Source organism: Watersipora subatra, chromosome 7 (genome assembly GCF_963576615.1).
Source record: "Watersipora subatra chromosome 7, tzWatSuba1.1, whole genome shotgun sequence".
Taxonomy (NCBI): domain Eukaryota; kingdom Metazoa; phylum Bryozoa; class Gymnolaemata; order Cheilostomatida; family Watersiporidae; genus Watersipora; species Watersipora subatra.
The window spans coordinates 38,140,049-38,164,243 of NC_088714.1; the positions used below are offsets into that span (position 1 = coordinate 38,140,049).

The 24,195-nt window shown below is 36.5% G+C and overlaps 1 protein-coding gene across 2 annotated transcripts in view; it reads left to right on the forward strand.

The window, feature by feature from the left end:
* Positions 1-17,904, forward strand: part of LOC137400074 (uncharacterized) — a 33,263-nt gene extending 15,359 nt beyond the window's left edge. The window contains exons 3-10 of one of the 2 annotated variants that reach the window (XM_068086384.1): positions 9-109; positions 559-618; positions 890-940; positions 6,669-6,801; positions 12,297-12,444; positions 15,051-15,192; positions 15,394-15,526; positions 17,429-17,904. In XM_068086384.1, coding sequence (XP_067942485.1) covers positions 9-109; positions 559-618; positions 890-940; positions 6,669-6,801; positions 12,297-12,444; positions 15,051-15,192; positions 15,394-15,526; positions 17,429-17,621 — 961 coding nt within the window. In that variant the 3' untranslated portion in view covers positions 17,622-17,904. The remainder of the gene's footprint in view (positions 1-8; positions 110-558; positions 619-889; positions 941-6,668; positions 6,802-12,296; positions 12,445-15,050; positions 15,193-15,393; positions 15,527-17,428) is intronic. The other variant, XM_068086385.1, reaches the window with a different exon arrangement.
* The last annotated feature ends 6,291 nt before the right edge of the window (positions 17,905-24,195 follow it).

Sequence of the window (24,195 nt, forward strand, 5' to 3'; positions counted from 1 at the left end):
CCTTGCAGCTTACCAATTAACAATAAAAGAAAAAGTCGGAAGCTGTCACCAAAGAAGAACCGCGATATCGATAGTTCATTTGACACAAAGTATGTCAGTTCTCAACAAGGTATGTTGATAGGGAGTGTTAAGGTTTTACCTCAAGCATTAGTTTGTGAGAATCATAACTAACTTGCCATATTCATTAGTTTAAGTCTCATTTATCTCCTGATATATACCTCAATAACAGGCCAACACCTAGAGAAGTCTCATTTATCTCCTGATATATACCTCAATAACAGTCCATCACCTAGAGAAGTCTCATTTATCTCCTGATATATACCTTAATAACAGGCCATCACCTAGAGAAGTCTCATTTATCTCCTGATATATACCTTAATAACAGGCCAACACCTAGAGAAGTCTCATTTATTCCCTGATATATACCTTAATAACAGGCCATCACCTAGAGAAGTCTCATTTATCTCCTGATATATACCTCAATAGCTCAATAAATGTCTGATTCTATTGATATTACCATCACTCACTTCACTTTTTGGCTTCTTAATTTTGCTGTAGATGTGAAACCAGAAGATAAGTGTGAAACAGACTCACACACTAGTGAGCAGAGCGAAACAGGTATGCCATAGAGCAATTGCATTAGCTGATTACAGACGTTACAATGTCACAACTAGTATAAGTGACTTGAGAACGGTATTAAGAAGGTATTATGACTTGATTGCCTTTTACTTTCTTTGACTTGTTTTGCTAATATAACAGGCTTTTTTGCAAATGACTGTCAGTTGGTATAAATTGTTTTTAGACAAAATTCATGTTAGCAATTTCAGCTGTCACATCCATGTTACATGTTTTGGATTGGTTTGTAGGTTTTAACGACTGTATGTTTTAGACCAGTTTATCACATCAGAAAATGAATCAGACCGCAGTGAATCATCCTCGGGTAACAGCCCTTGTTTCTTGTTCTCTTTCTTGTTTGTCTCTTCTAATAATTGCCTCACAATTAGTGCCCAAGCGCCCATTGTGTCGATCTTCTAGTAACACTCTAGTTTTTCAATATCAGCAAAAGTATATGTATACTAGTTATAAAGTTTTTGCGCAGAAACTTGATTTGTGTTTAACATATAACAACATTCGCCATTCTAACTTTCCAACTACATATTATGAGAGAAGGGTTTTGTGTGGTTGAAATAAATTAAGAGAGAAAATAAAAACTGTAAAGGTTTTCAAACTTTGTCAAATAACTGTAACTTTCAAACTACATATCTGTAAAAAAAAGTTTGTGCAGGTCAAATAAATTGAAAAAATAAAACAACTATAAAAGGGTTTCAATGTAAATGTGAAATAATTAGCAAGTAATAGCTAAATCTGTTTTGCTACGATCACAATAAAAGATGATTTGGTAATAATACAATTAATACGAACTGAGAAAACAAAATATAAAATCCTGAATATGTTGAATTAATAATAACAATTCGTGTATAGAAGTGTGTGTGTGTATAAAAAAAGTTACTGTTCCACCAGAAGCTATCCATCAAAACTTGGAATACCACGATGCTGGTACCTCTCGATACCGGTACAAATGGGATATCGTATTGTCTTTGTCTGACCAAACGGTGAGAGAATGCAGAGGCCATTCCTACCCGACATAACAAGATTGTCCGCGCGAAAAGTATTGACCTTCACCACGGTTTAGCATTTGAACCTTATGAAAAACTGGAAATAGAAGTTCACAAAAACAACAAAAAGCATCGTGTTTCATAAAGTGAATAAAAATCATAGTTTCAAATATTACATCATTTAGCATGTGCATACGCTATACGGTATATGATAATGTCATGTATTGATACGCCTTGTCTAGCTCAGTGGCAGAGCGCGTGGATTGATACGCCTTGTCTAGCTCAGTGGCAGAGCACGTGGATTGATACGCCTTGTCTAGCTCAGTGGCAGAGCACGTGGATTGATACGCCTTGTCTAGCTCAGTGGCAGAGCGAGTGGAATGATACGCCTTGTCTAGCTCAGTTGCAGAGCGTGTGGATTGAAAACTTGTGGTTGGAGTCTGCGCGAGTTCAAATTCATCCAAATGCAAAATTTTAATTATAAGATTTTAATAGCTATTAATAGCTGGACAATCACGACGACAGATACACAGACAAACTTTGAGAAATACATATATTGATATGTACAGTGGACACTCACCATGCGATTTTAATTCGTTCCAGTGTTGGCTTGATAAGATGAAAATGTCATGTAGCGCCGTATAGTAATTATAGAGCAGTAGTAATTATCTAAATCATATCCTCCTGCGGAGACAATTTTTGTTGAACCTAGTACCGTCAAATAACACAAACCATTAGTTCTACATTGAATATTGATAGTTTTGTAAGTGTATCTTGCAGTTCCTCTCAAAGTCACATTATTCTTCTAAAAAATGTAAGTTATATTTAAAAGAAATTGGCCTTCAACACAAATCAAGAGAATGCTGACCCAAATGAAAAAAGGCAAGATATGCTTATGTTCATATATAACCTTTATAACGATAGCTTCTCAAATGCGTTCCTTTGTGGGAAAGCACTGCTGTTCAAGCATCAGAGCAAGCGTGGCTAAACAATGTTAGGTGGATGGTGTAATTCAGATTAGATCGATGTTGGGTTGATGGTGTAGTTCAGATTAGGTCGGTGTTGGATTGATGGTGTAGTTCAGATTAGGCCAGTCTTGGGTGGATGGTGTAGTTGAGATTAGGTCAGTGTTGGGTGGATAGTGTAGTTCAGATTAAGTCAGTGTTGGGTGGATTGTGTAGTTCAGATTAGGTCAGTGTTGGGTGGATGGTGTAGTTCAGATTAGGTCAGTGTTGGGTGGATGGTGTAGTTCAGATTAGGTCAGTGTTGGGTGGATGGTGTAGTTCAGATTAGGTCAGTGTTGGGTGGATGGTGTAGTTCAGATTAGGTCGGTGTTGGGTGGATGGTGTAGTTCAGATTAGGTCGGTGTTGGGTTGATGGTGTAGTTCAGATTAGGTCGGTGTTGGGTGGATGGTGTAGTTGAGATTAGGTCAGTGTTGGGTGGAGAGTGTAGTTCAGATTAGGTCAGTGTTGGGTTGATGGTGTAGTTCAGATTAGGTCAGTGTTGGGTGGATGGTGTAGTTCAGATTAGGTCAGTGTTGGGTGGATGGTGTAGTTCAGATTAGGTCAGTGTTGGGTGGATGGTGTAGTTCAGATTAGGCCAGTCTTGGGTGGATGGTGTAGTTCAGATTAGGTCAGTGTTGGGTGGATAGTGTAGTTCAGATTAAGTCAGTGTTGGGTGGATTGTGTAGTTCAGATTAGGTCAGTGTTGGGTGGATGGTGTAGTTCAGATTAGGTTGGTGTTGGGTTGATGGTGTAGTTCAGATTAGGTCGGTGTTGGGTGGATGGTGTAGTTGAGATTAGGTCAGTGTTGGGTGGAGAGTGTAGTTCAGATTAGGTCAGTGTTGGGTTGATGGTGTAGTTCAGATTAGGTCAGTGTTGGGTGGATGGTGTAGTTCAGATTAGGTCAGTGTTGGGTGGATGGTGTAGTTCAGATTAGGCCAGTCTTGGGTGGATGGTGTAGTTCAGATTAGGTCAGTGTTGGGTGGATAGTGTAGTTCAGATTAAGTCAGTGTTGGGTGGATTGTGTAGTTCAGATTAGGTCAGTGGTGGGTGGATGGTGTAGTTGAGATTAGGTCAGTGTTGGGTGGATAGTGTAGTTCAGATTAGGTCAGTGTTGGGTGGATGGTGTAGTTCAGATTAGGTCAGTGTTGGGTGGATGGTGTAGTTCAGATTAGGTCAGTGTTGGGTGGATGGTGTAGTTCAGATTAGGTCGGTGTTGGGTTGATGGTGTAGTTCAGATTAGGTCAGTGTTGGGTTGATGGTGTAGTTCAGATTAGGTCGGTGTTGGGTTGATGGTGTAGTTCAGATTAGGTCAGTGTTGGGTTGATGGTGTAGTTCAGATTAGGTCAGTGTTGGGTTGATGGTGTAGTTCAGATTAGGTCGGTGTTGGGTTGATGGTGTAGTTCAGATTAGGTCAGTGTTGGGTGGATGGTGTAGTTCAGATTAAGTCAGTGTTGGGTGGATGGTGTAGTTCAGATTAGGTCAGTGTTGGGTGGATGGTGTAGTTCAGATTAGCTCAGTGTTGGGTGGATGGTGTAGTTCAGATTAGGTCAGTGTTGGGTGGATGGTGTAGTTCAGATTAGGTCAGTGTTGGGTGGATGGTGTAGTTCAGATTAAGTCAGTGTTGGGTGGATGGTGTAGTTCAGATTAGGTCAGTGTTGGGTGGATTGTGTAGTTCAGATTAGGTCAGTGTTGGGTGGATGGTGTAGTTCAGATTAAGTCAGTGTTGGGTGGATAGTGTAGTTCAGATTAGGTCAGTGTTGGGTGGATAGTGTAGTTCAGATTAGGTCAGTGTTGGGTGGATGGTGTAGTTGAGATTAGGTCAGTGTTGGGTGGATAGTGTAGTTCAGATTAGGTCAGTGTTGGGTGGATGGTGTAGTTCAGATTAGGTCAGTGTTGGGTGGATGGTGTAGTTCAGATTAGGTCAGTGTTGGGTGGATGGTGTAGTTCAGATTAGGTCGGTGTTGGGTTGATGGTGTAGTTCAGATTAGGTCAGTGTTGGGTGGATTGTGTAGTTCAGATTAGGTCAGTGTTGGGTGGATGGTGTAGTTCAGATTAAGTCAGTGTTGGGTGGATGGTGTAGTTCAGATTAGGTCAGTGTTGGGTGGATGGTGTAGTTCAGATTAGGTCAGTGTTGGGTGGATGGTGTAGTTCAGATTAGGTCAGTGTTGGGTGGATGGTGTAGTTCAGATTAGGTCGGTGTTGGGTTGATGGTGTAGTTCAGATTAGGTCGGTGTTGGGTGGATGGTGTAGTTGAGATTAGGTCAGTGTTGGGTGGATGGTGTAGTTGAGATTAGGTCAGTGTTGGGTGGAGAGTGTAGTTCAGATTAGGTCAGTGTTGGGTAGATAGTGTAGTTCAGATTAGATCGATGTTGGGTTGATGGTGTAGTTCAGATTAGGTCAGTGTTGGGTGGATAGTGTAGTTCAGATTAGGTCAGTGTTGGGTGGATAGTGTAGTTCAGATTAGGTCAGTGTTGGGTGGAGAGTGTAGTTCAGATTAGGTCAGTGTTGGGTTGATGGTGTAGTTTAGATTAGGTCAGTATTGGGTGGATAGTGTAGTTCAGATTAAGTCAGTGTTGGGTGGATGGTGTAGTTCAGATTAAGTCAGTGTTGGGTAGATAGTGTAGTTCAGATTAGATCGATGTTGGGTGGATGGTGTAGTTCAGATTAGGTCAGTGTTGGGTGGATAGTGTAGTTCAGATTAGGTCAGTGTTGGGTGGATAGTGTAGTTGAGATTGGATCAGTGTTGGGTGGATGGTGTAGTTCAGATTAGGTCAGTGTTGGGTGGATGGTGTAGTTCAGATTAGGTCAGTATTGGGTGGATAGTGTAGTTCAGATTAAGTCAGTGTTGGGTGGATGGTGTAGTTCAGATTAAGTCAGTGTTGGGTGGATTGTGTAGTTCAGATTAGATCAGTGTTGGGTGGATGGTGTAGTTCAGATTAGGTCAGTGTTGGGTGGATGGTGTAGTTCAGATTAGGTCAGTGTTGGGTGGATAGTGTAGTTGAGATTGGATCAGTGTTGGGAGGATGGTGTAGTTGAGATTAAGTCAGTGTTGGGTGGATGGTGTAGTTCAGATTAAGTCAGTGTTGGGTGGATAGTGTAGTTGAGATTAGATCAGTGTTGGGTGGATGGTGTAGTTCAGATTAGGTCAGTGTTGGGTGGATGGTGTAGTTCAGATTAGGCCAGTGTTGGGTGGATAGTGTAGTTCAGATTAGGTCAGTGTTGGGTGGATGGTGTAGTTCAGATTAGGTCAGTGTTGGGTGGATTGTGTAGTTCAGATTAGGTCAGTGTTGGGTGGATGGTGTAGTTCAGATTAAGTCAGTGTTGGGTGGATGGTGTAGTTCAGATTAAGTCAGTGTTGGGTAGATAGTGTAGTTCAGATTAGATCAGTGTTGGGTGGATGGTGTAGTTCAGATTAGGTCAGTGTTGGGTGGATAGTGTAGTTCAGATTAGGTCAGTGTTGGGTGGATAGTGTAGTTCAGATTAGATCAGTGTTGGGTGGATGGTGTAGTTCAGATTAGGTCAGTGTTGGGTGGATAGTGTAGTTCAGATTAGGTCAGTGTTGGGTGGATAGTGTAGTTGAGATTAGATCAGTGTTGGGTGGATTGTGTAGTTCAGATTAGGTCAGTGTTGGGTGGATGGTGTAGTTCAGATTAGGCCAGTGTTGGGTGGATAGTGTAGTTCAGATTAGGTCAGTGTTGGGTGGATGGTGTAGTTCAGATTAGGTCAGTGTTGGGTGGATTGTGTAGTTCAGATTAGGTCAGTGTTGGGTGGATGGTGTAGTTCAGATTAAGTCAGTGTTGGGTGGATGGTGTAGTTCAGATTAAGTCAGTGTTGGGTAGATAGTGTAGTTCAGATTAGATCAGTGTTGGGTGGATGGTGTAGTTGAGATTAGGTCAGTGTTGGGTGGATAGTGTAGTTCAGATTAGGTGTAATAATTCTGTGGTTCGTCTGCCTGGAGTTTTTGGCCGAGAAATTTATTTCATGTATAAGTTGCAGGTTCGAGCGTCTCTCATCTCAACCATGAAAACTATGAGTAGGTCTTTTTAGGAGAAGAAAATGTCATCATTAACGACCAACCGACTCCCTTATGTCCATATATTCAGGGGATGCTAATTAAATCACGGATCCATGTTGCGCTGGTCTTGGCTTTCATCTCCGTACTTGTTGGACTCAGCTATATGTATGTATTTACGCTCCCTAGCATGTGTATAGGTTTCTGTGTATTATGAAGTAAGAGTTATAATCAAGCTTAGTTATCTCAATGTATATTTGTGTCGCGGTCACAGAAACCATGGTTAAGTCGCAACTAACGAAGTTGAGTTATCCGACTTTGAAGTTGCACCAACTGAATTTATAATATTGGTAACAGTTTTCGTAACATGTGCATCTGGACCAATTAAAGAGTGATCTTTCTGAATATGAAGTCAGTTTAGCCAATAGAAGTCTTTAACCCTCGGAAAAACCCCTTTAAAACCGTTGCTAGGCTAAACAGGAAGTACTGAAAAATGGCGTCCGGTAAATATAATCGTTTCTTTTTTGCCGATTTTAAAGATAACTCTGACATTTTGGACACTTATAATGAGTACTTCGGTATTTCAACTGATGTCAAAAGCAGTGAAAGTAAAGGGAATTACGTTGATATTTTCCTAATGATTCTTACAAGGTTATTACAATATTTAATTTTAAGAATAATTATTCGATTTTATAGGATTATTATCAGATTTAATTATAAGAATAGTTACTCGAATTTCCAAGATCGAAGTACATATATAGTGACCGATGGTGTGCAATATGTTACTGTTGTTATTTTTCTAAAGATTTTGTTGATGATTTGGCTGTACCCGATATTGCGGTACTGCCAAGCCGTTTTTAATATCTGCAAAAGTATGTAATAGGCCTACATTTTCTTATATATATACAGCTATTTCTATGACAACCAACTAAAATCTGTTTAGATTTTTAAATTCAGCATAATTTTTTTGATATAACATGAGAAATCTAAAAAAATATCACAACTTTTTGATATTGGTTGCTATGACATTTCGAAATGTAAACAAAATTGTGCATTGGTTTTCGTTTCTCAAACTTTAACACCAGTTTTCTCAGAACTATGTTTTTGTACTAATGGTAAACGTGCATTCAGTTTATTGACCATAAAATCTGCTGTAATTAAGCTGGGGTCAAAAATTTTTTTGCTAAATAACTGAGAATTTTCTCCTTTTGCTAATGTAGATAACTCTAAATCTTACAATCCTGACTTAACTATGGTTTCTGTGATCATGACCCATTTGTTACATGACATTCATGTTAACTCTAGTATGTATCATGTTGAAAGAGGCGTGATATATTTGTTACATGTTATTCATGTTAATTCTAGTATGTATCATGGTTAAAGAGGCGTGATATATTTGTTACGTGTTATTCATGTTAACTCTAGTATGTATCATGGTTAAAGAATAGAGAAAGCATAATATTATTATGCTTTATTAGTTATCTTGAGGTGTTGACTGATGTTCTAAAAAAAGAATCAAGGAGATTGACCTACTAGAAGCTGAGATATAGCCAGCCAAACACAGGTCTACCTAATAAAGAATCGGAGGAAAACCCTTCGAAAATCCCGAAAACTGTGACGTATAAAATCGACTTAATGTTCATGTGCCGGAGTTGTGCACCCTTACCGCCGTTACGTATAATGATTGCTTTGGCTACGAGATGTGAAACGCTTCTCGCGATAGTAAATAATTTACAGACTAGCTCTGGTTTCTCAGGAAAATCAAGCAAACATTGTGTGGTAAAGGCATTTGCCCACAACCCCTCGCCGTGATTTTTCAAAACAGAAGAGCAGATTTTGACTATTGTGCTTCAAATTTTAACTCGATCTCCACTGATATGCTCCGAAGATCCTCTGTTCAACGAACGGCGCGTGTATAGTCTGTCTATATGCGACATCCGCGATTGCAGTTCGTTTAGAATAAGAAATGAGAATGTGAATTTTTGTTCATTCATCATTTTTCTATTGTGTATCTACTGCAGCATTTAGTTGATTTTCATGATTATCGTCACTATTAACAGACTGTAAGTTCACTACAGCCATAATCTTAAAAAGAATAACTTGACCGTGCTGCTCTTGCTGTAAGAAAAGAAAACGATAACTTTTGATTTGATTTTTCTATTTATCTATTATCTTATCTATGATTATTTTTTATGATTAATATAATAATCATAATGCATATTATACAAAATAACAATATAACTGCGTATAGAATAAATGATGTAACTAATATAATTTGTAGAAAGTGATAGCAGAATGTTGCGAAATAATAGATGCATGTAATTATTTTATTCTAAAACTAATCTACACGTCAGAGGGACTGGTTCGGAATTCTCAGAGCAATGATTGTTAGGCCCAATTTGATTGTTCTATACTTCCAGGGATTAAACCAATTAAAACGCCGTGATTGTTATAGGAGAGCGCATTAGTTGGCTTAATTGACCAATGGCACACAAGTCGATTTCATACGTCATATATTGATGACTACCAAAACACTTATGTGTTTTGGTAGACCTGTGTTTGGCTGGCTATATCTCAGCTTCTGGTTGGTCAATCTTCTTGATTCTTTTTTTAGAACATCAGTCAACACCTCAAGATAAATAATAAAGAATAAAAATATTATGCTTTCTCTATTCTTTAAAGAGGCGTGATAAATTTGTTACATGACATTCATGTTAACTTTAGTATGTATCATGGTTCAAAAGGCGTGATATATTTGTTACATGTTATTAATGTTAACTCTAGTATGTATTATGGTGAAAGAGGCTTGATTTTGAGACAAGTTGATAAAGTAATAGGATTCAATTGTTGAGTTAGTCTCATAGATACCGTAAATTCTCTAATTGAATCCCACCTATATTTGAACGCCACCTCCAATTGACCGCCACCCTGAGAGAAGGGTTGAAAAATAGATTGCCATTCTCCAATTGAACGCCACCTCCATTTGACTGCCACTTTGACATTATTTGATCTTTATGAGCCCATAATATCAACTGATCAGGAGAAGTGTCCACAAAATTGTATTAATAAATAAGTCGTTTATATCAATAACAATTAATTCTTTTGTTGCCAAATGCCAAAGCTTTTCTTTTTTTTTGTTAAAACTGTGAAAGCAACACCATAGAACTAATCAATAACGGTCACAGGCTGGTAGTAGTTTTCTGTGTAGTGCGGTCTATTTCAAAGTAGCCTACATATATTTAAAAAAATGGCTTAAATTTAGGACGGTAGATGAACTTTGAATGCAACGCCATAGAAATAACTACTGTCTAAATTTAGTAGTAGTTCCTTGTTTAATGCAGTCCTAATACTTCGAAGCGCATGCATATAAAAACCAGGTTTGCAAGTTTTGGACCAAAGGTTACGTTAGCGAGCAAACTTTTACGCGTTGCATTGGTGCTAAATGTAGCGCGTGAAAGTTTTGCTCTGTTAAAAAATTGTTTGGACATTAATATCGACTAGTTCAGCAGTGTAGAAGAAGAGTTGAGGCTAGAAAATATTGTAGAAGGTATTGGTCAACCAGAAGATGTTCGTTCCATCGAAAGCAACAATCATCAGAACGCAGCTATCCGAGCAAACGATGGAAATATTTTTGTATCAAAAACGTAAATTTTTGTTTGTTTAATAATATAAGTATGGTTCGTTTATGTCACTTGTTTATTGGTATATATTTGTATCATTTGATATATTATTATTGTTGTCTAATTTATAAATATGCAGATTTATAGCATGTTATTTACAAGCATCCTTGCGGCTATCTTAAGACGGCTTACATTGGATCAATACTCATAATTCTACTTCTATTGCACATTAATAGCTATTTTTTAATGCAAACTAGCAAACATATCAATGAGTGCAATGACCTTTGATTTAACAATGTTAAATATAGATATAAAATAAAAATATGTCTTCAAATTTAGAATGAAATAAAAGTTGAAAATGTCAACAAATTGCAAAGAAGGACACAGGTTATAATATCATCGCAGGTCAATTACAAGCAATAGATATAAACTGGTAAAGATATTTCTTGATTGTATGGTGTTTTTCAATGCATATTTATTAAGAGATCTTTGACAAGTTGGAGGTAAGTTAGCAGATTTATTGCATCTTAAAGGTTTAATATTGCTCGACCGAGAAAAAAGACCAAAATATAGGCGACATTAACTTCCGAAAATTCTGACGAGCTATTTGAAAAATGCACCGCCAGTCTCTATTTGAACGCCGCCGATATAGAGGAAAGGTTGAGAAATCGAACGCCCTGGAGTTCAATGAGAGGTTTCACGGTAGTTTGATACCCAACAGTGACAAAAATAATTGGCATTAGTCATTGAGAAGAAACACACCAGAGTTAAAGGTAAATATATAAAAGGGCATATATTAGTTAACAGGGAATACCAGCTAAATTTGAAGCACAATATAAACTACAAGAAAAATCTATTATCACTCACATGGAGAAATATCTTTCTGGTCGTTTCTTTTGTGCAATATGTATACCGGTAGACTTTTATTGAACAAATGTTTTGACATTTGCTATGCAACAAAAACTAGGCCACTGCTATCTCTATGGATAGCATAGAAAGCTCATTGAAATTCTTTGCTAGACTACTAAGTAGCAGTATTAAAGTTTTGATATGCGTTGTTAGAGCAGTTCTATGGATAGTTGTCTGTATTCTTACTGAAACTTCACATGTGCAACAATTTTTCTCCAGGCAATGGCTCAATAATCTCTTTAACTACCAACCTGTTATAGAATAGTTTTATTGAGAATGACATGGAAGTTCCCTGTTTTAATGTAGCACATGAGAAGTAGTAGAGTAGAGTTGTATGCACGAATTGTTTTGGGCTAACTTAAGTGTACTTACCTATGTGGCTGCATACAGAACAATTGGAAAGAATACAGAACAGTACTACCAGAATTGAGATTATACTTCCATGAGGAAATAACTTATTAAAATATAGTTTTCGGTTCTGTAATAATTTTCACATAATGGCATAGAGTTTGTCAATGCCATATATTCTCCAAGATTATCTGTTGAGCCCCTTTTTGTTATTAAATATATTCATTTTGGGAAGGTTTAGAAGGTTTAACGCCCGATAATGCCGTTGTGTCACCTAATTGAGATATGATATGTATCACAGTAGAAGATCCAAGAAGAAATATTGCCAACAATTGGCCCGCTCTTCGCGTAGTGCTGATATTGGTTGAAATAATATTGACATTGCATAAATCTGAAAATATTAAAGTTGGGCGATCAGCCAAGTCACGTTTTGGGATGCTTAACAGCTGAACAATAGATTTTTCATTCGAATGGTATAATGATATAATCCATGTGTAAATGGCATTATCCATGTGTTTTACGAGGTATGCAACATCTCGAGCAGCAGCAGGGACTGCTATAAATGATATTATCCATGTGTTTTACGAGGTATGCAACATCTCGAGCAGCATCAGGGACTGCTATAAATGATATTATCCATGTGTTTTACGAGGTATGCAACATCTCGAGCAGCAGCAGCAGGGACTGCTATAAAGGATATTATCCATGTGTTTTACGAGGTATGCAACATCTCGAGCAGCAGCAGCAGGGACTGCTATAAATGATATTATTCATGTGTTTTACGAGGTATGCAACATCTCGAGCAGCAGCAGCAGGGACTGCTGCCGAACAACGCTGTGAGGTCTCATCAAATCCAGCTAATGACATTAAGGCTCGGAGTAAAGATTTCATTCCAGAACAGCCTGATTTGTTTTGGAGGTTGATTGAGTCTAGTGTAAGTGTCATGTCTATCGATCTGTTGCCGCTATCAAGCCGTAGTTCATGCTATGCGTAATAATGTAGTAATATATATTTTATATAAATTTATATATATTATATATTTCTCAAAGTTTGTGTGTCTGTATATGTCCAGCCATAGCTATTAAAACATTTGAATTAAAATTCTGTGTTCTGCTGCATTTGAACTCACGAAGATTGCAACCACAAGATGTAAATCCATGCGCTCTGCCACTGAACTATACAAGGCATATTGATTCAAGATATTATTATATACCGTATCGTATGCACACGCTAAATGGCGTATTATTTGAAACTCTGAATTCTATCAACTCTGTGAAACACGATGCTTTTTCATATTTTGTTGAAGTTCCATTTTCGATTTTTCGTAAGTTTCAATTGATAAAACGCGGTCAAGGCCAATTCTTTTCATGCAGACAGTAGTATTATCTCCGTAGGGAGAGCCTCTACATTCTTTCTCCGTTCGATCAATCAAAGACAGTACGGTATCTCATGTTTACATTTGTACCAGTATCGAGAGTTACCAGTTTTGATTCTGGTGGAACCGTAACTTTGTTATACATGCACACTTTTATGCAAATTTTTTTATTAATAATTCAATATATTCAGGATTTTTATGTTGTTTTTTCAGTTCGTATTAATTGTATCTTTACCGACTCACCTTTTATTTTAATCGTAGCAAAACAGACTTAATTTAGCTATTACTTGCTAATTATTTCACATTTGCATTTCACCTTTTTATAGTTGTTTCACTTTTTTTAATTTATTTGACCTGCACAAAACATTTTTCGTCATAATATGAACTTTGAAAGTTACAGTTGCTTGACAAAGTTTAAAAACCTTTACAGTTGTTTTTATTTCTCTCTTAATTTAGTTCAACTACACGGACACACTTCTCTCATGAAATGTAGTTTGAAAGTTATAATGGCAAATGTTGTTATATGTTCGATACAAATCAATTTTCTGTCCAAAGACTTTTCTATTACACGGGCAACGCCGGGTGGCACAGCTAGTATATATATATAAATTGTTTCCTCATCCCGGTTAACCCGCATGGGTGGTAATTTCTGCTCTAATTCGGGTCTGCTACCAGAAACCTGTGGGTTTCAGCACTCGCCTCAAGATCTTATCTGTTTCCATTAGCGCACTTTTCTGCAACTTACTTGATTGCTGACGGTATCTGGGCAAGCCACATTTTATGCGCAGATGTTATTGCACCCAGTGCCCCAATGACTACTGGGATTACAGTTGTTCTTACATCCCAGCATTTTTCAATCTTTTCTCTAAGCGGGAGATATTTCTCTACCTTTTCCTTTTCTTTGCTGGCTTCATGGTGCTTACCACCAACAAATATCTAAGGTTGGCGATCTTCACCAGACATATATGTGGCTGAACAAAGGAAACCTAACGGCCAATATAGAGTCGCTAATCATGGCAGCCCAGGAGCAAATGCTCCCAACAAGGCAACTCCAAACAAAAATCCATCACACTAGAGACGATCCTAGATGCAAACTGTGCAAAGATGCACCTGAGACTATCCAACACATCATCAGTGGGAGCAAGCAGCTAGCAGGAATCGCATACACTGAGCGGCATAATCATGTCGCAGGTGTTGTGTATAAACGTCTATGTGACGAGTATGGCCTTAATAAACCACAACATTGGTGGGAAGCTCCTGGTAAGGTCAATGAAAATGACCGCGCTAAGATCCTCTGGGACTTCTACATCCGGACTGACAAGCATGTCCTAGCAAACCAACCAGATATAGTGGTGGTGGACAAGGAGAACAAGAGGGCTACTATAATAGATATAACAGTGCCCAATGACTACAATATAGCCAGCAAAGAAAAAGAAAAGGTAGAGAAATATCTCCCTTTTGGAGAAGCGATTGAAAAATGCTGGGATGTAAGCACTACTGTAATTCCAGTAGTCATTGAGGCACTGGGTGCAATAACACCGGCGCATAAAATGTGGCTTGCCCAGATACCGGCAGCAATCAACTCAAGTGAGTTGCAGAAAAATGCGCTATTGGGAACAGCTAAGATCTTGAGGCGAGTGCTCAAACTCCCAGGTCTCTGGTAGGAGACCCGAGTTAGAGCAGAAATTACCACCCATACGAGTTAACCGGGATGAGGAAACAATTTTTTTATATTGATATATATATATCAATATATATATATATGATAAATATATCATATATATCAATATGTATATATTTATATACATTTTTATATATATATATACATATAGTGTAGTAGCATTCCATGATGCAGCGCTATCCTCTTTGCAGGAATAATGGTGTCTTTCTAAAGCATGCGCGCCTCCAGCTTCCTGCTGTTTTTAAGGCAACTAAAGGTCAATTCCTGCTGAGTAAATTCCCAACAATTGCTTCCATTTTTGCCATAGCCTTTAGCCACATCATGGTCTTTAGATTATTCCAGATTTATCAGACTTCAAGGCTAAATTAGTGGATGTAGATGTTTGATTTTATTACTTTTAGGCTAAGATTAAAACTAAAACTCAAACTAAGAGAAACAGGTAGTAATAGAATTAGTTTGAATTGATTGAGTCATCATTGTTTAGGTTAGAAGTTTGGAGCGCAAACCAGCTTGTGTCGTCCTCTCACCTAAAGAATCCAATTCACAGGCTCGAAAAGCAATCAAGAATCTGTCAGACGAAATGGAGTGCATTCTAAGTGGACACCACGAGTCCCACTCTTTGGAAGGTGGAATATTTGCTGTTTTGAAGCACACTTACAAATATTCCTTTTTAAATATTTGTTACCCAGTTGTCAGTTAAAATAGTCTTGAAATATGGTCATCATATTTGCTGGTGCTAGACAGCACCATGCGCACCATATAGACAATCTCGGTTTGTCTATTACTTGCTCAGTTCATTGATGCGCTTTTCTCATCTAATTCTGCAGGCAAGGACCTGACAGGCAACAGCAGGTCAGCATTGGATGAGCAATTAAGTAAATGGTTTGACAAAGGGCACAGGGTGGCTGTGCTATATGATATGGACAGATTTAGTCTTGAAACAGCCAAGGTTTTCTACAAGTATGTGTTTACCAAACCCGAAGTTCATCTCAACTAGTTGTGCGCTGCTTGTTGTCTTGACACACAATTGACTTAACACACAATGACTTAATTGTATGCAGCCTCTGGGTCATTGACTTGACACACAATTACACTTGTATGCAGCTTTTAGCTCATTGACTTGACTCATAATTACACTTGTATGCAGCCTTTAGCTCATTGACTTAACACACAATGACTCAATTGTATGCAGCCTTTAGCTCATTGACTTAACACACAATGACTTAATTGTATGCAGCCTTTAGCTCATTGACTTAACACACAATTACACTTGTATGCAGCCTTTAGCTCATTGACTTAACACACAGTGACTTAATTGTATGCAGCCTTTAGCTCATTGACTTAACACACAATGACTTAATTGTGTGCAGCCTTTATTTAGTTCATTGACTTAACACACAATGACTTAATTGTGTGCAGCCTTTAGCTCATTGACTTGACACACAATGACTCAATTGTATGCAGCCTTTAGCTCATTGACTTGACACACAATTACACTTGTGTGCTGCCTTTAGCTCATTAACTTAACACACAATGACTTAATTGTATGCAGCCTTTAGCTCATTGACTTGACACACAATGACTCAATTGTATGCAGCCTTTTTTAGCTCATTGACTTAACACACAATTACACTTGTATGCAGCCTTTAGCTCATTGACTTAACACACAATTACACTTGCATGCAGCCTTTAGCTCATTGACTTAACACACAATGACTTTGTCATATTACTATTCTTTGACAGATGAATTTTTTTTCAAATACATATATCAAAATATGTTCTTTCATAGTTTTATATACGGGGGTATATATATGGGATGCTCATTCCATCCCTTGCAAGACTTTGACACGGTTTTTCTACATTTCAAATATTATTTTTACACAAATGGTTAATTCTAAATATTTTAAATAAGTTTAAAGTTTATCCGCTGTTATCTAATTGTATAGAAAAGCCTGGTTTGAGTAAACTAACCACAGTCAAACATGGATAACTTGCCCACGAACGGTTTGTTTGGTTCGTTCCCACGTAAGGATAAATTGCTATAGATAACTCGAACTCAACACTGTTAACTCGAACTATTTTTTGCCCAACGGCTACCGAAACGGTTGTTATTGCTTTAGAAAATCACTTTATTCCAAGCCATAGAGGTAAATCTCAACTTTTCGTAATTCATAAGCGTCGTTATTACCACCATCGGCAAAATATTTTTGTCAACGACTTTTCTAAAGGTTTAGTGAAATTTGATTTATACCAAACATCCGCTTGGCGATCGCCCTTCGGAAGCAAGGTAAAGTGAGGTAATCTTTGCATAAACTTCAAGAAAAATCGGCAAAATTGATCGTGGGTAAAACGCTCAAAACAAAAAAAGATGTCTTTTTTTTTAGCATTTCAACAACGATCGTTTTGCCAATGTCAATTTGAAAAACGTCCTGGCAATAACATCACCTCAAACAACAAACCAATCTCAAGTGATAGAAAAATCTCTATACTTTTTGATAAAAACGTTTTAAACTTTACATTAGAAGCATTTAATTTGAAACAAGCCATTTGTGCTTTTGATTTATATTATAGTTTGTATATGTACATGTATCTACTAATAAATAAGTAAATACATGGACTTGTGACAGTGCTCTGATAACTTGAACGCTCTGATAATTCGAACACTTTCGCTCGGTCCCATGAAGTTCCGAGTTACCCATGTTTGACTGTATATTCTAATTTTAAAATTATTCCTTCGCTCATTTCACCGACTGTCATTTCTGTGAAGCAGTTGAACTGCGCCAACTTGAATTAAATTAAAACAAATTTATACCTTACTTTGAACATTCCAGAATTGCTCTTCACTTAGCATCCTTTGAATAGATTTTGTGATGACAATGAAGACCCTCAGTATCCTCGAACCATTTTACTCATGACCATCAGCCACAAGGAAGAAGACAATGTCAAGTCCAAAACCTGGCTAGACAATCAGCTCGCTTATCATTGGTCTAATATTCCTGATGAGATAAGTCCCTTGTTATCTAGGGTTGCAAACAGATGGACAGCTTTTACATAGCTGCTTGAGTAGCAGTGACATTGAATTTAGCTAATGATGCTGATGTACTAACCTGTTACAGAAATTTAATTGCATATATATTAGATCAAATTGTTCAAAGAGCATTTTAAAATCGCATAATTTTCAAAAGTGTACAGTCTCCTGGCAATCGATGCAGAGCCTAGGTGATTTTTTCCTTGTGTTAATATTTTGATTTATCTCTGTGAATGTGTAGTTGTGAATGTTTTCTTTTATATGCACATAATTCATTCAATACATGAATACACAGCTATCTGTCACTGGTTAGCAAGCTGGTTTATGATCAGCGGGTCAATGGTTTGTGTCATAATAGACCCAATGGTGGTGTTAGGGTGGGCATCTAATCGCAATCGTTCCTGTGTCAAATTTCATAAGCAAATGGTCACCATGAATCCTACAGCAGGAAAACGAGGAATATTAGGAGAAAGAACATTTGCAGTGGCAACCCGTAACGAGAGAAAACGAGAGAAGATATGCTGCTCTCTGTAAAGCATGTATAAGATATGCTGCTCTCTGTAAAGCATGTATAAGATATGCTGCTCTCTGTAAAGCATGTATAAGATATGCTGCTCTCTGTAAAGCATGTATAAGATATGCTGCTCTCTGTAAAGCATGTATACAACTTATTGTTGCAGACAGAATGTGTTGAAAAATTTGTAGTGACACGCTGCACAGCTTTTGAAAAAGGAAGTTACCTGATCAAATAAAAACTCCTTATCTGGTTAACGTGTTATTATAAACCATAGACCTATTAACTTTACTATAGTATTATATACTATATTAATTATAGTTACCTAATAGGTCTATGTTATAAACCAATCGATTATAAGCAAATAAGTACATGTGAGGCTGGTGCAATATTAAATGGTAAGGATAGGTACAACTATATTATCATTTGTAAGTTGTCTTCTTTTAGAGGATTTAAGCATTTTGTCATTACTTGCTTATTTAAGGCTTATCACAATCAACTGAGGTGCAGCTCTCAGCAAAAAACAGCTATTTGGTTTAAGCAGTGTGATAACCCAGTAATATGCATTAATTTTGTATTACATTGGCTAAAAGTTGAAATAGTGTTGATAAAATAGGCAAGAGTGTTTATGGAGCAATGTTTAATTGATGTTGTTAGTCAAAGAAATGAACACCGAACTATGATGGAAGTCTTAAATATCCACAGCCTGTTATTTGTACCAGCCATAATTTGCCCATGTAGAACATGCAGTTACCGTGTCGTTAAATATGTATGTGAATACAGGCATTTATACATATCAAGTCTTTTGCACTTTTTTAAATGCATTGAATACATCTATATGTACCTCGGGTTTGCTGTAACTTTGACCTAACGCAATTGGGTTTTTTTTTCTAGTACTCTTTTTTAGTCAATAATTAAAAATATTTTTATACATGTATTGCAGCCAAATCTATATTCTTATGTTGCCTTTTGGTTTTCTGTTCCTAATAGACATTGCTATATAGCTTAATCATAATTCCTCTCAATTGTTAATAATTATACTTTAACAAGACTAGATGTGCCTAGTTATGTTATATCATCGCCTTGTAATGGTCTTGTATATGTACTTTGTAATGGTCATATATGTACTTTGTAGTGAGCTTGTTATGTCATATATGTACCTTGTAGTGGCTTGTTATGTCCTATAGTCACCTTGTAGGGAACTTGGTAAATATGGAAATTGAAAAGAAAAAAGAAATTTTTGTCAACTGGTGAAGGGGACATAACTTTGTTGTTTTTGCTAACAAAAACTAACCAAATGCCCCGTGTTACACGAGTAATAAGAATTTTTTACACAGAAAGTTTACTTTTAATCAACATATACAACATCTAGCATTTTAACTTCCAAATGAAGATGTTTGTTTATTTCTGTATACTGCGTTTATTTCTGTGTATTGTTTTCATTTCCGAATACTGTCGTTTATTTTTGTGTCTGCTGTTTATTTCTGTGTACTCTGTTTATTCCAGTGTACTCTGTTTATTTCTGTGTACTATGTTTATTTCTGTGTACTGTGTTTATTTCTGTGTAGTGCGTTTATTTCTGTATACTGTGTTTATTTCTGTATACTGTGTTTATTTCTGTGTACTGTGTTTATTTCTGCGTATGCTACTGTGTTTATTTCTGCGTATGCTACTGTGTTTATTTTTGTGTACTGTGTTTATTTCTGTGTACTGTGTTTATTTCTGTGTACTGTGTTTATTTCTGTGCACTGTGTTTATTTCTGTATACTGTGTTTATTTCTGTGTACTGTGATTATTTCTGTGTACTGTGTTTATTTCCGTATACTGTGTTTATTTCTGTGTACTATGTTCATATCTGTGTACTGTGTTTATTTCCGTATACTGTGTTTATTTCTGTGTACTATGTTCATATCTGTGTACTGTGTTTATTTCTGTGTACTGTGTTTATTTCTGTGTACTGTGTTTATTTCTGTGCACTGTGTTTATTTCTGTATACTGTGTTTATTTCTGTGTACTGTGATTATTTCTGTGTACTGTGTTTATTTCCGTATACTGTGTTTATTTCTGTGTACTATGTTCATATCTGTGTACTGTGTTTATTTCTGTGTATTGTGTTTATTTCTGTGTACTGTGTTTATTTCTGTGTAATATAAAAATAAACTGAGTGGGCAGCTAAAAAGTTGTAGCTGGCAGTTACGGCTCTATAGCTGATTGCAATATTCTTGCTTGCCCATGTGAGTTTAAGAATTTTTCTTCTAGCCAACATTTCAAGCTTACTGCGAGCATAAATTATACTAGATAAAGTGTTATGCATGAAGCCATGAAAGATTGCCATGTGTAATAAGTATGAGCCAAATTTCATCAGAAGTACAACCAGTTGCAGTGTAGTATATTGGAAAAATGCCCTTCTTCACATCTAGAGGTTTCATGTTGAAATCCAGTGCACAGTGGGGTTTTCATTCCTCAAACTTTGTTGCTATAACTGAACACATAGACAAACGAACAAAAGGCAGACAAACCTTAAGATTTATATATATCGTTTATGTTCAAAAAAGAGAATGATATTTCTGAAATCTGCTTACAATTCTTGAAATAGTCAAACAGAATGACTCCATTTTGTTTATGAAACGAACCTTGTACTGGCCTCAGATGCATAAAATCAAGCCGCACCTAAAAGATATTGCATAGAGGATGGTTATTCAATGCCAACTGTTTAAAGTACTGGCAGTATTAACCACTGTTGAGCAATTATTGTAGAAATGATATTGAATAAAACATGGCAATGGATTGACTTGCCTGCGAAGCTTATTTGAAAATCTTTCCAAAGCTATGTAAAACAGTTATTCTGTCAAAGGAAGTTTTAGAATGGGCCTTTGAAGGCTGTTAAGATATGAGCATATAGGATGCTTTTGACTGTATTAGAGCAGAGCTTCTCTACTTCTGCATTCTGTAAAAATTGTCTCCTCTTTGAAATTGAAAAAACTAACCTACAAGCAGGTAATAATACAAAACTAATTTCAAAGAGCATATCATGACCACCAATCGACACATTCAAACTTGCCATACATTCACACCTGCCAAACATTCACACCTGCTATACATTCACACCTGCCATACATTCACACCGCCCATTCATTCACACCTATCATGCATTCACACCTGCCATACATTCACATCTACCATACATTCACATTTGACATACATTCACACCTGCCATACACTCACACCTGCCACACATTCAAACTTGCCATACATTCACACCTGCCATACATTCACACCTGCCATACATTCACACCTGCCATACATTCACACATTCACACCTGCCATACAATATTGGGTGAGAGCATTACAGTTTGACATGTGCATACTATCAGGATCTCTTTTAATCCCTAAATAAAATTATAGATCAAAATGAGGTGTTTTACGCGTAACCTATTGTGAAAAGAACTCTTTAAATATTCCATGTGACCTTAATTATTCTTCATAAAAGAATTCTCTTGAGATGTGTTATAGTGTATATACTGAAGCAGTATCCTTGCGGTGTTAGTGGCAGAAAAACAAGCCCATCTACAAGAAGCGGTAAGTTAATGGACAAATTTTGAATTAATTTTAAAATATCAGAGATTTATGCTTAAAAATTTATTAGCTGTACTTTACATAGTCAAGTTTGTTTTACACAAATAAAAAATGTGTAAAACACAGAGCTACAATGGAAGTCTTAAATATTCACAGCCTGTTATTTGTACCAGCCATAATTTGTCCTTGTAGACCATGCAGTTACACTGTTGTTAAATATATATATGAGAATACATTTATTGACATATACATTTATATCAAATTTTTTGCACTTGTCTGAATGCCTTAAATATATCTATATGTACCTCAATTTTGTTACAACCTTGACCTGATGTAATTAGTTTATTTAATTTTTTCTTGTTATACCCTTTAGTCAATCATTAAAAATGTTTTTATACATGTATTGCAGCCAAATCTATAATCAAATGTAACGTTTTGCTTTATTGTTTCTAATGGACATTGCTACATATCTTAATGGTAATTCCTCTCAACTGTTGATAATTATAATTTAAAGGATACTTTAACAAGACTAGGTTTGCCTAGTTATGTCATATCATCACCTTGTAGTGAGCTTGTTATGTCATATCATCACCTTGTAGTGAGCTTGTTATGTCATATCATCACCTTGTAGTGAGCTTGTTATGTCATATCATCACCTTGTAGTGGTCTTGTTATGTCATTTATGTACCTTTCAGTGGGCTTGTTATGTCGTATAATCACTTTATATGTTCACTCACAAGTTTTGTGAACATAGAGCAATTGAAGAAAATATTCTAATGTATAGATTTATGCAATTGCTGCAAAATATATATTACAGAACAAAATATATGTGCAGAGTTTTGAATATATGTTCAGAGTTTTGAATATATGTTCAGAGTTTTGAATATATGTTCAGAGTTTTGAATATATGTTCAGAGTTTTGAATATATGTTCAGAGTTTTGAATATATGTTCAGAGTTTTGAATATATGTTCAGAGTTTTGAATATATGTTCAGAGTAAAAACTATTACAATGACAAACACTTAGCAGCTACTTATTTTAATTTTGATAAAGCATAATTGACATTATTATATAATATTATATAATATGATTCAATATAATATATTTTAACACTCCCCGAGTTAAAATGAAAATGTAAAAGAGTAAACGATATTTTTTGCAGATTGGTCAGCTTTTGCTGATTGTCAAAAACTTCTTGAGATAGTTTGCAGCTTATCTGTTATTCTTGGTAAGACTGTTTCAGTAGATTTTATAACCAACCCTCTTTAAACAACGTAGTGAACAAGCTATATTGTTTGCGTACAGAAAGCTGTACGATGTTATGTTACAGAAACTGCTTGTATGTTGTGGTAAATTTTTTGAAACTTGCAGACAGATGTTGGAGTGTGATAGTTCGCAATTTAGTAGCATACTGAAAGATTAAAATAAAAAAGATGGAAACTTCTTGTAACTAGCCTTTCTCCAAATTGTGATGGCATAAAATTTGGAAAGAAAAACATGATATTATGAAATATTTAGTAGCAAAGGTACTAGTGGTCACTTATTTCAGATTCAAAGTGGTAAATTTTAATTACACAAATTTTTCTTAGGTGCAGAAACTAGCTGATGTTACAGTTACAATGTAATTCTTAAACCAAACTTGAGTGCTCATTTAATTGATATTCTGTATCCAATTGTTCACGTTGAGAACAAACGAAAATAGAAACATGACCTGCGTAAATTTATTATATTTATTTTAACGCAGATAACCACTCATGATGGTATGTTCAATTGCTACCAAGAGCAATTAATTACATATATAATCTATATATACATGTATATATCTCTGGAACCGTCTGGTATTCCTTCTACTTAATACTTCAGGGTGAACCCTAATGATGGAAAAACTGCAATACATTCTAGTGTCTGCCTTGGCCTGCTTAGTGATAGTCTCTGCCTGCCGTACTCTTGGACGACCCGAAATTGAGACGTATGGTGAAGTGGTTGATCTAGACCAAACAAAGGTCTGTCTGACGTTATTGTATGTTTTTCATGGTTCATGGGTTTCAAACGCCTGGGACTGTTCTAACATATTCACAGAAATATATTCACAGAAAATATTCTAACATATTCTAACATATCACATATTCACTGTTCTAACTGTTCTAACATATTCACAGAAACTTATTGAAATCAGTCATCTTTACTTCCGGAGAAGCCTATTGAGAAATCATCAAACTTATTTTGGGAAACACGTACTCAAACCTTACTGTAGCAAAACATTCACGGTGTTGATCACCGTTCCAGAAATTTTCAAGGGTGAAATATTTGTGCATAAGAATGCAAAATAGAGTGAGGGAGAGCACTGAAGGAAGCAATGATGAGGGTGAGGGAGGGAAAAGGGAACAGAGAGTGAGCAGAGAGTTAGCAGAAAGTGAAGGAAGAGTTAGTGGAGAGTGAACGAAAAGCGAGCGGAGAGTGAACAAAAAGCAAGCGGAGAGTGAGGGGAGAGTTAGCGGAGAGTGAGGGAAG